The sequence below is a fragment of the Toxorhynchites rutilus genome, chromosome 2, assembly GCF_029784135.1.
Source record: "Toxorhynchites rutilus septentrionalis strain SRP chromosome 2, ASM2978413v1, whole genome shotgun sequence".
Taxonomy (NCBI): Eukaryota; Metazoa; Arthropoda; class Insecta; order Diptera; family Culicidae; genus Toxorhynchites; species Toxorhynchites rutilus.
In genome coordinates, this window is record NC_073745.1 from 202,286,540 (window position 1) to 202,299,550 (window position 13,011).

General features: G+C 39.8%; 1 protein-coding gene across 10 annotated transcripts in view; it reads right to left on the reverse strand.

Moving 5' to 3' along the window:
- Positions 1-13,011, reverse strand: part of LOC129765352 (transient receptor potential cation channel subfamily A member 1) — a 75,181-nt gene that overhangs the window by 12,220 nt on the left and 49,950 nt on the right. For 6 of the 10 annotated variants that reach the window (XM_055765559.1, XM_055765567.1, XM_055765564.1 and 3 more), the window contains exons 3-11: positions 11,179-11,426; positions 10,765-10,960; positions 10,395-10,691; positions 9,526-10,335; positions 9,147-9,461; positions 6,576-6,686; positions 1,836-1,943; positions 1,235-1,432; positions 708-1,115 (exon numbers count right to left, since the gene is read on the reverse strand). In XM_055765559.1, the coding sequence (XP_055621534.1) occupies positions 708-1,115; positions 1,235-1,432; positions 1,836-1,943; positions 6,576-6,686; positions 9,147-9,461; positions 9,526-10,335; positions 10,395-10,691; positions 10,765-10,960; positions 11,179-11,426 (2,691 nt within the window). The remainder of the gene's footprint in view (positions 1-707; positions 1,116-1,234; positions 1,433-1,835; positions 1,944-6,575; positions 6,687-9,146; positions 9,462-9,525; positions 10,336-10,394; positions 10,692-10,764; positions 10,961-11,178; positions 11,427-13,011) is intronic. The other 4 variants (XM_055765561.1, XM_055765568.1, XM_055765562.1 and 1 more) reach the window with 3 other exon arrangements.

Genomic DNA, 13,011 nt, shown 5'->3' on the forward strand with positions numbered 1-13,011 from the left:
TTAGGAGCTATTAACGCTCAAAATCTCGGTATCCAGCGTAACGCTTTCGTTTTCGAAACTTTGATTTTACACCCCGGTATAGAAATGAAAGACGTAGTCCTACGTCAAAACAATGGTGTGCTGTTTGGGTGTTTGGGTTTGGGTGTTTTAAGGTTCAAGAAAAACAAAAAAAAATATATAAAAATGTCTTTTCTAAAGTTTTACTTTGATAACTTTGACTTTTCTAAAGTTTTACTTTGATAAAAGAACGAACATTATGATGTGGCCAAAACAATTCGACTGAACCTCCTACAGGAAAAAATAAGTGGGAAAATAAAGTGTTCGTAAACCGAACATGGGCCACCACGATTTTTTTTGATTTCTGCTGAACAATAACCAACACATCAGCGCATTTGGGATTGTTTATTTTTTCATTTCCAATTAAAAATGTTTATGTGAATGGAAAACATTGATGAAACAACATTAGGCGATGGCATTCCGTACCATTTCGAATGTGGAGGAAGTCATCAGGAATTTTGCAGGTTTGAATATTCTATTCTATATATTCATTTCCCGGAAAAAGGCAAATGAGAAAAAAAAAGTTGAACATTGGGCCAAAAAACATTTTATACAGTTTGTTCGTGTTAAACTGAGTAAAATCAATAACTTGAAAATAAACAAAAAAAAGGGTTCTCTTGTCAATGCACTATGTAGTAAATGTCACTCACCTGATCAAACCGTTGTAGAAACAGCAACAAATTGAACCAAGAAAGGAAAACAGTCACGGAGGCGGCAGAGAAATTCCATCCAAAACACAATCCATTGTTGAACATTGGCCACACCATAATGAGGGCGGAAAAGTACAGTATCCACGATATCAGATTGATCGGTTCCATGAGATAGTGCCACTTCTGTTGATATGCTTGTAAAACCTCGCGAAGTGTGTTGCAGAATATGTACACAATAATCGCCACACTTGAAACTAACGTTGTGGTCGTTATGGTCATTTGCTCCTTGATTACCGGCTGCGAGTGGTTCTGATTTGGGAAGTAATTAATTGGCTTCGGATGAGCTGTAAGTGCTACTGGCAAGGGCAAATCGTGTGCGGCCATGATGCTCTCATGGGTTGCAGTTTCCTGAAAAGGAGCCAGACGTAATTCAACTTTATTGGTACTAAACAGATTACATATCATATGAAGCTGTACACATGTTTTTAATCGAGGAGCAAGAATAGCTTTGTTGAAATTTCACTTACGTTTATTCGTTGGATGGATAATGTAGGCGAATTTCGCATAAGCTGGGATGTGAAAAGTGTCACAAAGAAAAGAAATACACTGTAGAAGAGAAGATTGGCTAAGTGAAAATATTTCCCATAGGAGTTCCACTTCATTTGGAGATATTTCTGACTCAATGGGTGAGCCAGCAGCTCTACACGGCCATGTGCTACCATCGCCTTCGCATCAAACGGTTGAATGAAACGAGAAGAGCGCAATTTGTTAATTTGAATTTGATTTATTTCATATTCCGTGTACATTCAAAAGCGAACAACAGATACAGCATGTAACTACTTCTAAAAAGGATACGAGACATAAAAACATTGAATGTGTTAAAGTGGAACCGTGCGCGTAAAAAAATAGAAAGAAGATTATCAAACCAATAATTTCGTGTATGGTGGTGCATGTCGCGAATGATGCTTGAAGTTCGGATTGTTTAGCTGAGAATGTCATCGTAAAAATTCCACTAATTGTTCCTGAACCAATTCTCTACCAAACTACAATGAGACAGCACAGATGATGAAATGTCAGCACACTGGACACTGAGTTGGTGATAGAAATGTGTAACAAATCCGGACTCACATTGACCACGTGTAGTGGGGGTGGGCGCCATTTCGGATCGTTGAGAGTTTTTCTTATCCTTCCCACTTCTTGCTGGGACTTTTCATACGCATGAAAAGAATATTTGATCTGTGCTTCGGAAAAGTGTGAAAGAAACAGATGTTTTGCAATTAGTTGCCAGAATTGATTTTCTCGAGATTTGACCCAGGGGGTTATTGACAATTTTGACAAGAGGATTGCGTTGTCTGCTTTACAGATGTATTGCGGATAACGTTCTCATTAAAAAATGGAAAAAAAATCCGATTTTTCATGGGTTTACCTTCACACGCAGTGACGCAACTACCCATGCAGCATCAATCATAGTAACCCATGAGTCAGCAAGAAAAAATGACAGCTCTATTAGTCGAACTCTAACCGTTATGGCGAAAACAGTGAAGTTACTCCGTTCAGAAGTGTTCGCGTACAAAGAACGGCACCCCGCCGTCGAAACAACAATCAGAGCATCGAGAGAAAGCCCGGTTCCGGACGGCCGACGACCCTGAACGACAAGAAGCTCCAAAGGATGCTGAAGAGGATGATCGAGGGAAAACTAGCTAAAGCGCTGTGTACGCTTGGCCGGGTGGTCGGTACAACCGGCCAAACAGTGAAAAAGTACCTGTCGAACATGGACATACATGTCAGGAAGCGGAAGTCCCGTCCACTGGACTCGGAGCTGCAGGCAATGACGTAGCGGCAGCGGCTGAATGAGATGGTCAAGTCGATTTTCCCGGCGAATCGCGACGTGGCCGTGGTGATGGACGACGAGATCTATCTCTCCCTGGATGGCAACGACTGACAGGGCACTTCGTATTTTACTTCCCCCACGAAGGAAGTGAGCTCCGGAGTGAAGTTTATTTCACACACCAAGTTCCCCAAGAAGGTGCTGTTGCGGCTGACAATCAGCGAGAAGAGAATGTCAAAGCCGCTCTTCTTTAGCTCCGGACTGGCCGTGAACGGGAAAATTTATATACGAAGTACTTGCCGGAAGTTGCATTGTTCATCAAGAAATACCATAAAAGCGAAGACGTGGTATTCTGGCCGGCGTCGGCCGACTACTCGAAGCGAAAGTTAGATGAGATGGAGCGGCTGAAAATCGATGTGGTATCCTAGTCGGCGAACCCGCCCAACGTCCCGCAGCTGCATTCTATCGAGAATTTCTGGATAAACCTGATGCGTAAGATCTACTCCAACAATTTTATCGCGAACACTGAGAAGGAATTGATAATTAAAACGAAGAAAAAACTCAAAAACATGCCTACACGCATGTTTTCATCCGCCATGGCGAATGTTCCGGTTGACTGTCGGAAGGCCGCTCGCAAGGGCATAGACTTTAGTAATCTAATATAATTACCTTCCATGAGAAATTTATCAAACTCAAATATCTGTCTTAGTTTTTTTATCGCCATCCGAAAAAAAAGTCATTTTTTTAAATGCAAACGTTATCTAAAAAAAATGTTGTTTTAGACGCTGAACACAGGATGACGTGTGGATATTGACATCGAAGGTTCAAATTAGAAAACGTTCTTTATCTGTTCCCGTGATATGTGGATAGCTCCTAATTTTGACTTTAAATACACTCAAAATGTCTATTTTGAAAAACTATACACATAATATTGTCTGCAAAAGAGGGTCTCTGAAGCCGAAGGCCGTTCGCTCAAAAATCTCAGGATCCTCAGGCGTCAATCTTTCTATATGTGTAGAAAAATAATCAGAAAAAGAAAAATAAGGTGACATTAGGTCGTATGAATAAAACAAAGTATTTACTTATTCTGCCCGTTTCCAAGTAAAGTAAACTTTCCTAGTATTTACTTGAATCCGTATGAATAAAAGTTTACTTTACTAATTTGATTTTAGAATTCGAACATAGTTTTTACTTTGTCAAACATCTATCAACTGATTGTTTAGGTTTCGTTTCAAAACGTTTTTTTTGGACAAAGCGTGAATTCGCGATGAAAAAGGAATAGTGTCGACGTCTGGTGACGACTTTCAATTAGGGACCATAGTTTGGGTCCCTATCTCGTTAGTGTAATGCCTATCATATTAGAAGACACGAAGCCAGTTTTCAAATGTTAAAATTTGAATGAAAATGTTCACATCATGTTATTCAAACACTTAAAACACTTTTTTCCGACTTTTATTTAACCCTTTGTCTATACATTTCCAACATCATTACTGAAACTTTTCATTATAATATAAAGTTGTCTTCAAAAACAATATCGTACAAGATTTTTTCACCACCCCCAAACTAAAGTGTTTTTCATTTAAACAGAATGCCAAATTGGTACGGAAAAGTTATTTTTCATTCATAATTTAAATTTTAAAAACGTGTTCATTCCGCCTGAAAATCAATCAATTTTTTTGTGCTCCCCTGAACTAGTAAACGAAACTCAATGCCATCAATGCGGATCGTTAACTTGTTTAACTTCAAGCGCAAGATAGCAGCATTAAACATAAATCGGATAAGACATCAAAACGAATGATAGTGTTTTCAGATCCAAAGTATGCTCATGAGCATACTTGATAATAACGAAGTAAATACTTGATGGATGCTGTTTTATTCATACGAAATCAGCTAAACATCCATTTTCGAAAAGTAAATACTTTGTTGTTTCTTTTATTCATACCAAACGTAGTAAACACTTAATCTCTCTGCTCGACTGCTCGAATGAAGTAAAGTAAAGGTGAATTTTGTTTTTATTCATACGGCCTATTGGCTCGGAGTACGCATGAAAACTTGATTGTACGAATAGAAACAAATAATTTTGTTCGATAGAAGCTAACGAATTCGAACGAAGCAAGGGGGAAGCAATGTAACCACACCAATACAACTCAATGTGGTTGTTTACTTTCACTATTGCATACAATCGTACGACCACTTTTCTACATCCAGTGTCACCACCGCCTTAGACTCTCCGTTCTCTCCGTTTAAACATGTCACACATACTATTTGAAAGGAGAAACATAGGGGTATTTGTGCTATCATTAGCGAAGTCTATCAATGTCCAACTGTTCGGACTAACTGAAGAACAGTGCAAAGCAGGTATCAACATCCGGAGGACGGTTTTCAATGGAAGAACACAAGCGATGGTAGCGGACATGCATTTATAGGGTTGGGAAAAAAGAAATGTCGTATTTCTGATCGAAATTTGACGCTTTATTTAACATACTTAAAATTATCCAATTTAAGTCAAATATGCGCCGTTTTGTTCGCAAACTTCCTCCAAACCTCCTTATTTGCAAAAAACTCAGACAGCCAGTCTTCGCAAGCCTCTTTTGAGGCCAATTTAGTATCACCAAGAACGTTTTGCATGGACCAGAAGAGATGATAATCTCTTGGAGTCAGCTCCGGACTATACGGTGGGTGCAATAGGACATCCCATCCGAGCTCCCGTAGCTTCTGGCGGGTCATCAAAGATGTGTGAGGCCGAGCGTTGTCCTGGTGGAAAACAACACCATTCCTATTGATCATTTCTGGCTGCTTCTGGTCAATCGCCTGCTTCAAACGGTCAAGCTGCTCACAGTAGAGAACCGAGTTGAGGGTCTGGCCATAGTTGAGCAACTCATAGTGGATGATTCCCTTCCAATCCCACCAAACACAAAGCAAAACCTTCCTGGCCGTCAATCCGGGCTTGGCGATGGTTTGGGCCGGCTCACAGCGCTTCGACCACGACTTTTTTCGCTTTAGGTTGTCGTACGTGATCCACTTTTCATCACCAATCACCATTTTCTTCAAAAATGGGTCGAGTTCGTTCCGTTTCCAGCTTTTATTGGAATCCAATCTTCTGCAAATGGTTCCAAACGGTTTTATGGTCTATACCCAGTTTCTGGCCAATCGAGCGAGTGCTCACATGCCGGTCTGCTTGGATGATTTCTACGATTTTATCGGTTTCCACGAGGATTGGCCTACCAGTACGGGGTGTATCTTCGACAGCGACTACACCAGAACGAAATCGATCAAACCAACGCTGTGCTGTGCGAATCGTTACAGTATCGGGCCGCCTTCGTTGCAGTTTTACCTCGCAGGTAGTAAAACGTGTGGCGAATTTCTTGCTTGGTGGACTCCATCTTTGACGCGCTATAACTTGAGACTGAAAAGGACAATCACAACACTGTCAAAACGACACTTGTAGCACAGACTGTCGTCTTTAAATAGTCGTATAGTATGACCCGATGCGATAAGTACAACACAAGATATGTTGAAGTGTTGCCATTGTCGTATATTGACAATATACGACATTTCTTTTTTCCCAACCCAATATGTGGAATTTCTTGGAAATAAAATTTTCCAAAAACCCACGCACGCTATCGTACCGAAATGTCTTCACATATTGCATATTTTCTTCACAGTAAGTCAAATGTCTTCAAAATGAAGACATGTCTTCAAACCTGGCATCTCTGTACTAACGGTAAAGAAAAAAGGCGCACTTATAATAAAAAGAACTTGATAGTCTGCTTTTAGCATAAACACGGAACGACGCAAATTATATTAGAGCACAAAGGGTACTTCATGTCCTTGTTTTCATGCTAGTGTTGCGTCAGGACTTTCGCTGTTTGCAGGCAAGCATCATACGGCAAAAAGTATAATATTTATGGGCTTGATAACTTAGCGAACACTCAAGGGTACCTTTTAGCAGGAATATAATAAATAATCAACGTGGAAATTGAACAAATAACAGTTAACTATCGGCGAGACATGTTGCTGTTGCGATCAATCGAACTTACGTTCAGCGCCGGAAGGGGAATCGGCTTAGATATCTGTACCGCTTCTCCGGTTTGCGAGTCCATCTGAGCATACAGCGCTGGACACTGCAGACAGCTGAAGGAATATTTAATCTAAACATTTTGCTGTTATTATATTCGTCGTTGTGTTAAATGAAGAGAGATCAGACCCATCAGACTACGCTCTACATGGAGCAAGGGGAAAAGTTCTCGTCACTACTAATGAAACATATAATATAATAATTTTGTTGTGTTATCCCAAATTTCGGTACCAAATTCGAATATTATCGGTCAATTTGATTATTTTTACAAGATGTTAATTTGAGATGTGCTCGCCTTGCACTCCATCTGGCCTTAGTTCGATTCCCATTGATATCATATGGACTTTTTTTTGGTACAATCCTAAAAGAGATGAAAAATGCTCCCATACATACAAACCTTTTTTAAACTATTTGCGCATTTGATCCTCCTGCACACGAAATGGCATTATTTCTGCTAAAGATGGAATTTTTTCAGCCAACGCTAGTTTGGGTGTATTTTGTTTGTCACTCTTTAATTATCAACAGAGGCAAACAATGTCGAACATCGAACATAAAAATACGACCGAAATATTTAACGTAACGTTGCCTTGTACTGACAGAGTTCACAAAAATATCGATAAAAAAGTTCGGCTTCGGATAATTGAATATTTGTGTCAAATATATTTTATCAGTGTAATGTTTACATGTGCAAAATTTCGTCACGATCTGTCAAGTGGTTATCAAGATGACTTCCAACAAGTGCTTTAACAAAAAATGTGGGCGCGTTCGTGGAAAATCCAGTCCAGTCTCACAGGCGAACAGTTGAGAATCGACCATTCGACCATGTTCCGTGTGGTAAAATCGTCCGAGGAGACCTAGACGACCCAGCGCCGAGCTGGCAGCGGAAGATAAGCGAAGACGACCGTCCCCGTGAAGAAAAAGAAGGTGAGAGATTACTTCAAGCGCAATCCGAACCTTTCGATTCGGAACGTGGTCAATTCTTCCGTCTGATTCGTTCAGCAGATGATGAAACGGGCCGGTCTTCACGTATTCAGGATAAGGAAGTCGCCCAACCGAACTGATAAACAGAATACGGTGGCCAAATCTCGCACAAGGAAGCTGTTCCGTGCAGTTGGTGCAATCGAAACGCTTCGTAAGGGACGACGAGACGTACATCAAAGCGGATGCCAAGCAGATCTCCGGCATGGAGTTTTTCGTCGGCAAGTCCCGCCTGGATGTTCCGGAAGAAGAAGGTCGACAAATCTGCCAAGAAGTACTTGGTGAGAAACGGAAACCGGAACTGGAAAACGGGGAATGTCTTCAAATAAGACCAGGAATTGAAGAGAGAGTGGATGAAGGTGTGTAAGAAAGATCGCGCAAGTGTTGCACAGGATTTGATGCGTAGTTTAAGTCCAAGGTGCCGGTATTTTGCCCTGGTAGAGGAGGTAGAATAAACGAACTTTGCAAAAACATAGCTTATATGTGTTTATTTATTTCCTGAGAGTTTCAAAAATATCCGACTTTACATTTGGTGATCATTTTTATCTGTTGCATTTTTTTTTGATTACGGTTTTTATTCGGTTTTACAGCTGACCCGTCGAACTTCGTCTCGCCCAAAAAAAATTTGTTTGATATGAACTCATTCGAATATTCGGGCTTCATTAATAAGCGATCGTTAGTGGGTTCAATCGCAGAACTCGCCATTGATTGATCTTCTAATTGGCTCTTTACAATTTATTTTTGCTAAAATTTTCCTATTACTTCTACCAAAACTCGTCATTATAATATGCATTTATTTTCAAACACAATTTTCGCTCAAGATTCTTGATTCACTTGCGAATAACATGTTTCTCCGTTACATGGAATACATGTTCGATAAAATTTCAAAATTTTAACCATAACATAACATTGATCTACGGGAAGAGACGAATATAACAAAGTAAAGACGGCTCATATTGGACCATTTCTTCCTCGCATTTTCCGCTTACCAGCAGATTTGTCCTTCCATTTTTATTTATATAGATAGAAGATAAAGGGGTGCGTTATTTCGCTTGAAAATCCATTTCCACTTTCGAACAAAGCTCAATTTCGTTAGTGCAAACATCAATTGGGCTAACATCGCTTATCACGATGTAATTGTAGAACATATGGAAATTCAATTTTCCGAACTTTCCGACCTTGCTTCAGAGTTTTCCGAAAATTTTCCGATTTTTCTCTCCACTATATTGATCTACAGGAAGAGACGAATACAACAAAATAAAAATGGCTCAAATCGGACCTTCCCTTCCTCGGGTTTTCCGCTTACCAACACATTTGGCCTTCCATTTTTATTTATATAGATTCAAGCGCTGCCAGAAAGATGGGAACAAGTTGTAGCTAGCGATGAGCTATATTTTAAATGATTGATTCAACTGTAACTATAACTTCTTATTCTGAAGAGCCACTTTTCGAGGAACGGGAGTTTCTAGAAATTACGTTGTTACAGAAAACTAAAAAAATGTTCGTTTCTTCTCCACCATGTCGAGAACTTTTCCCCTTTCCCCTTTGAACTTACGTAAAAGCTCTTCGAATCTTTCTTGCAGTTCGCCTTGGTTATACAATTATCCTGCACAGCTTCGAAGACTTGTGGCATCGACGCAATCAATGCCAAGGTTACACACGGATGTTTATCGGATTTGAGCGCCATCACTTCGGCAGCTCGCTCTTCGTGGGTTACCATTGCCAGTGCTGCTTCCGGATACTTGTAATAGATTGCGTAATCGATTGCGCTCATATCCATGTAGTTATGAAGGAATTTGCAACCTAGACTCAACAGCAAAACGATTGCGTTCGGTTTATTCTCCATTGTGGCCAAATGAAGTGCGGTGTTCTGTAAGTAGAGTGTGCGGAAATTAATGTGTGAAACGATGCCTTCGTTGTTTAATTCATCATACCCCATCTTTGTCCACCTGATCCAGCAAGTGTGAATGCACCGAATGTAGCAACTCAACTGTTTGCGTATAACCCGACATAGCTGCCAAATGTAGCGGGTTGCGTCCGTTATGGTCTCGGTGAAGAAGTGCTCCTCGATTGAGCAGAAGCTGTACTACCCTGCTGTGACCTTCCTTAGAGGCGATGTGCAAAGGAGTAAGACCTTCGCCATCACTTTCATTAATAATGAATGTGCCCTTTTCCGAGTCCAATAACTGACGCACTGTATTGAATCGACCGAATCGTGCGGCAAAATGCAGTGGGCTTTCGTTGTTGTTGTTCTTCAGGTTAATACAAGCACCCAATCGAATAAGATTTTCAAGCGATCGTATATGACCCTCTCGGCTGGCGTAATGCAGGGGCGAACACCCACTGTCATCCTTTTTGTTCAATAACTCCAACAAATGAACTTCGGATTGCGTAAGGCGAACTTCCTTTGCAAACTCATCTAAACGACCACCGTTCATTATCACAAGATGTAACACATTTCTAGAATTGATATCCTTCAGGCTGATGTTCGCCCCCAATCTGATTAACACCATGACAGTTCTCCATCCAGATCTGGACGCTGCCAACAGCAGCGGAGAGCGACTCTCTTTGTCCAAAGCATTCAAATCAGCTCCTTCACGAACAAGATATTCAACAATTTCTGGATGATCGAACATGGCTGCACAATGTAAAGGGGTCATTTTTTGAATATCTGTACAGTTCAAACTGATCCGTTTCTCCTGCGGTTGCATTAGAAACATGAGCTTGACAATTTCAATCGCGCCCTGATTGAGGAAGGAAACATAAACACAATTGCTGTAAGGAAATTATCGCTAACAATTACCTGCGCCGCCGCCAGGTGAACCGGCGTGGAGAGGTCATGCTGCTGGGTGGATATTTTTGCTCCCGATTTCAAGCAGAGTTCAACTGCCTTTATATCGCCCCCGTGAACGGCAGAATGAAGCGGAACGTTGCCTTCCGAATCATAAAAGGAAATCATCTCTTCGCGGGTGCAACCCTTGGATTCACCCCACTGAAAGAACACTTCCATGGTCTTGGAACTCGCGTTCTTTGCCGCCTCGTGAATAGGATAGTAACCATTGTTGCACGGTTTCCGGGGACACGCACCAAATTCGGAAATCTGTGATACGGAAAGAGAGAGAGAGAGACAAATCGAAGTCGATTCTTTGAACTTGCGTGTCGGATGTGTTTACCAAAATCCTAGCACACTCTTCATTATCGTAAATAGCTGCTAGATGCAGTGCTGTGCGACCATGCTCTCCTCCTTGCTGTATATCGATAACGTCCCGAAATTTACCCATCACTTGCAAGCACTTAACTTTGTTCAGCTCGGTGGCCAGATGCACTGGAGCTAGCTTCTTCTCGTTCAATATGTTCGTTACGACAGGTCTGAGGGAAGGTAAAATTGGAAAGCCGCATCGTGATGTGAGATTTATACATAATCATGGGATCACAAATCGTACACGGTTAGCTTATACGGTATTCAAAATGATGTGTTATACATGTTCGACTCGTGTTTCGTAATCAGTGTTGATCTAACATCACACATAAACACAACGCCCTAATGAGGAGAAGAATCCGAAGACTAATTGGTTTTAATTACTTACATTTGCAACAAATGTTCCATCGCATCAAGTGCATCATTTTCGACTGCCACATGAAGAGGTGTATTTCCGAACATGTCCTGGGCGTTAAGATCGCCTCCTTGGACATGAATGAACGAAAGAATGCTGACGCGGTTTCTGGCCGCAGCTTGATGGGCTGCTGTGCGACTTCTGCTATCCCTCACAGCTAGTCGACTGTTATCACCTTCGTATAACCGTATGAATTCATCAAGATTCCCAGATTCAGCAGCCTATGGAATAATGGAAACATAAAAATAATTATTGGTAGCATGCTTATTTTTTGGATGTTACAGGCATAGTGACTACAGTACATGATAGGTTCCAAATATATTCAAAATATATTTTAAATATACAGGACTCGATTATACTTGATTTGATATACAGTTTGGCTTATGGCAATATGGCTTATGTCAAGAAAAACTGTTACCTTTCAACGTTAAGGTAAAATTTAAGTGGGTATCACATGTATAGTGGGGTAAAAATCGTGATTTATGAAGATTATTGCAGCCAAATTAAGAAGTATAGAACTTGGGTGTAAAAGAACTAATTGTAGAGCGTCAATTTAAATCATAACACATTAAAAATTATTAACTTTTAAGTTTTTCACTTCCAAAATGTTATTAAAATCCACTAATTTAGATGTTCTACTACTATATGCTGTTCTAAATTTTCTCATCTTTCAGATGAAAGCAACAGAATCGTCTTCCGTAGTGTGCTTTTTCATGTAGCGCCAGTTTGAGGCAACAGAGTCCGAAACGAAAAAAAGTTCAATAACTCTGCCTTGTTGAAATTCGAACATATGCGTAAAAGGATTATTTTCATCAAATATGATCGTCTATCATCTCCTGAGAGAATCTGGATAATTTTTTCTTATCATGTGAGATAGGTGTTTTCTAACTAGAAGGGGATGAATCAAAAATTAAATTCTTTATTTATATTCAAAAAAAAAACAAACATACATGCATAAAAAAACGATTCAAAAAAATTTTTTTTGACTCGATTTGAGGATTGAAAAGAAATCAGAAACTTTATACCGATTGTTTGAAATTCCGAACACTTGAACTTTTTTGGCCATTAAACAGTGTCTCATCACTCAAAATGATACTTTTTCGCGAAATTAATGTAGTTTTTGGATACAATAAAGCCTTTTCTTTTATTTGGCCACCATAAAATTAATTTATAAACTCATATTCATGGTGAAAAACTAAAAATATTTTACATTTGTCTCAAATTCCGAACACCCAAAATGCAATTTTAAGAAAAAAAATCATGAAAATCATGACCGATTTAGATGATCGATCGAATTAGCTATACTTCTTTGGAAAAATATAACACTCCCGAAAATTTGGATTTTGTGCGTCGAAACTTGATTCAAATTCCGAATTTGCTATCGCGAACATTTTATCGCTGGTTTTGACAGTCACTTTTTTGCAAATGCTTAGTATTATAAGTTATATATAGTATCGATACCTGTGAATGATGTTAAAACGAAGTCTACACCACAAAGAATGTCAGGGTATTTATCATTCAATTATTGAAAATATTAAAGTTCAGTAAATTTACATTTAAAAATGAAGTGTTCGGAATTTGAGACAAAACGGTATAATCGAGTCCGCCATGTATTTGAAAATGACGATTTTATTATTTCATGTTGTTCCCTTGTTATTTAGTTGTATTTAATTGCGAAATCGTTAAAAGTGCCCAAATCAACTGTCACCAATGTGATAGAGGTGTTCGGACCCAAAACCAAAAACCAAAAATAGTTTTGTGGGTCCACACTGCCATTGTGCGGCCTAGGATAGTCCATGCCTCATT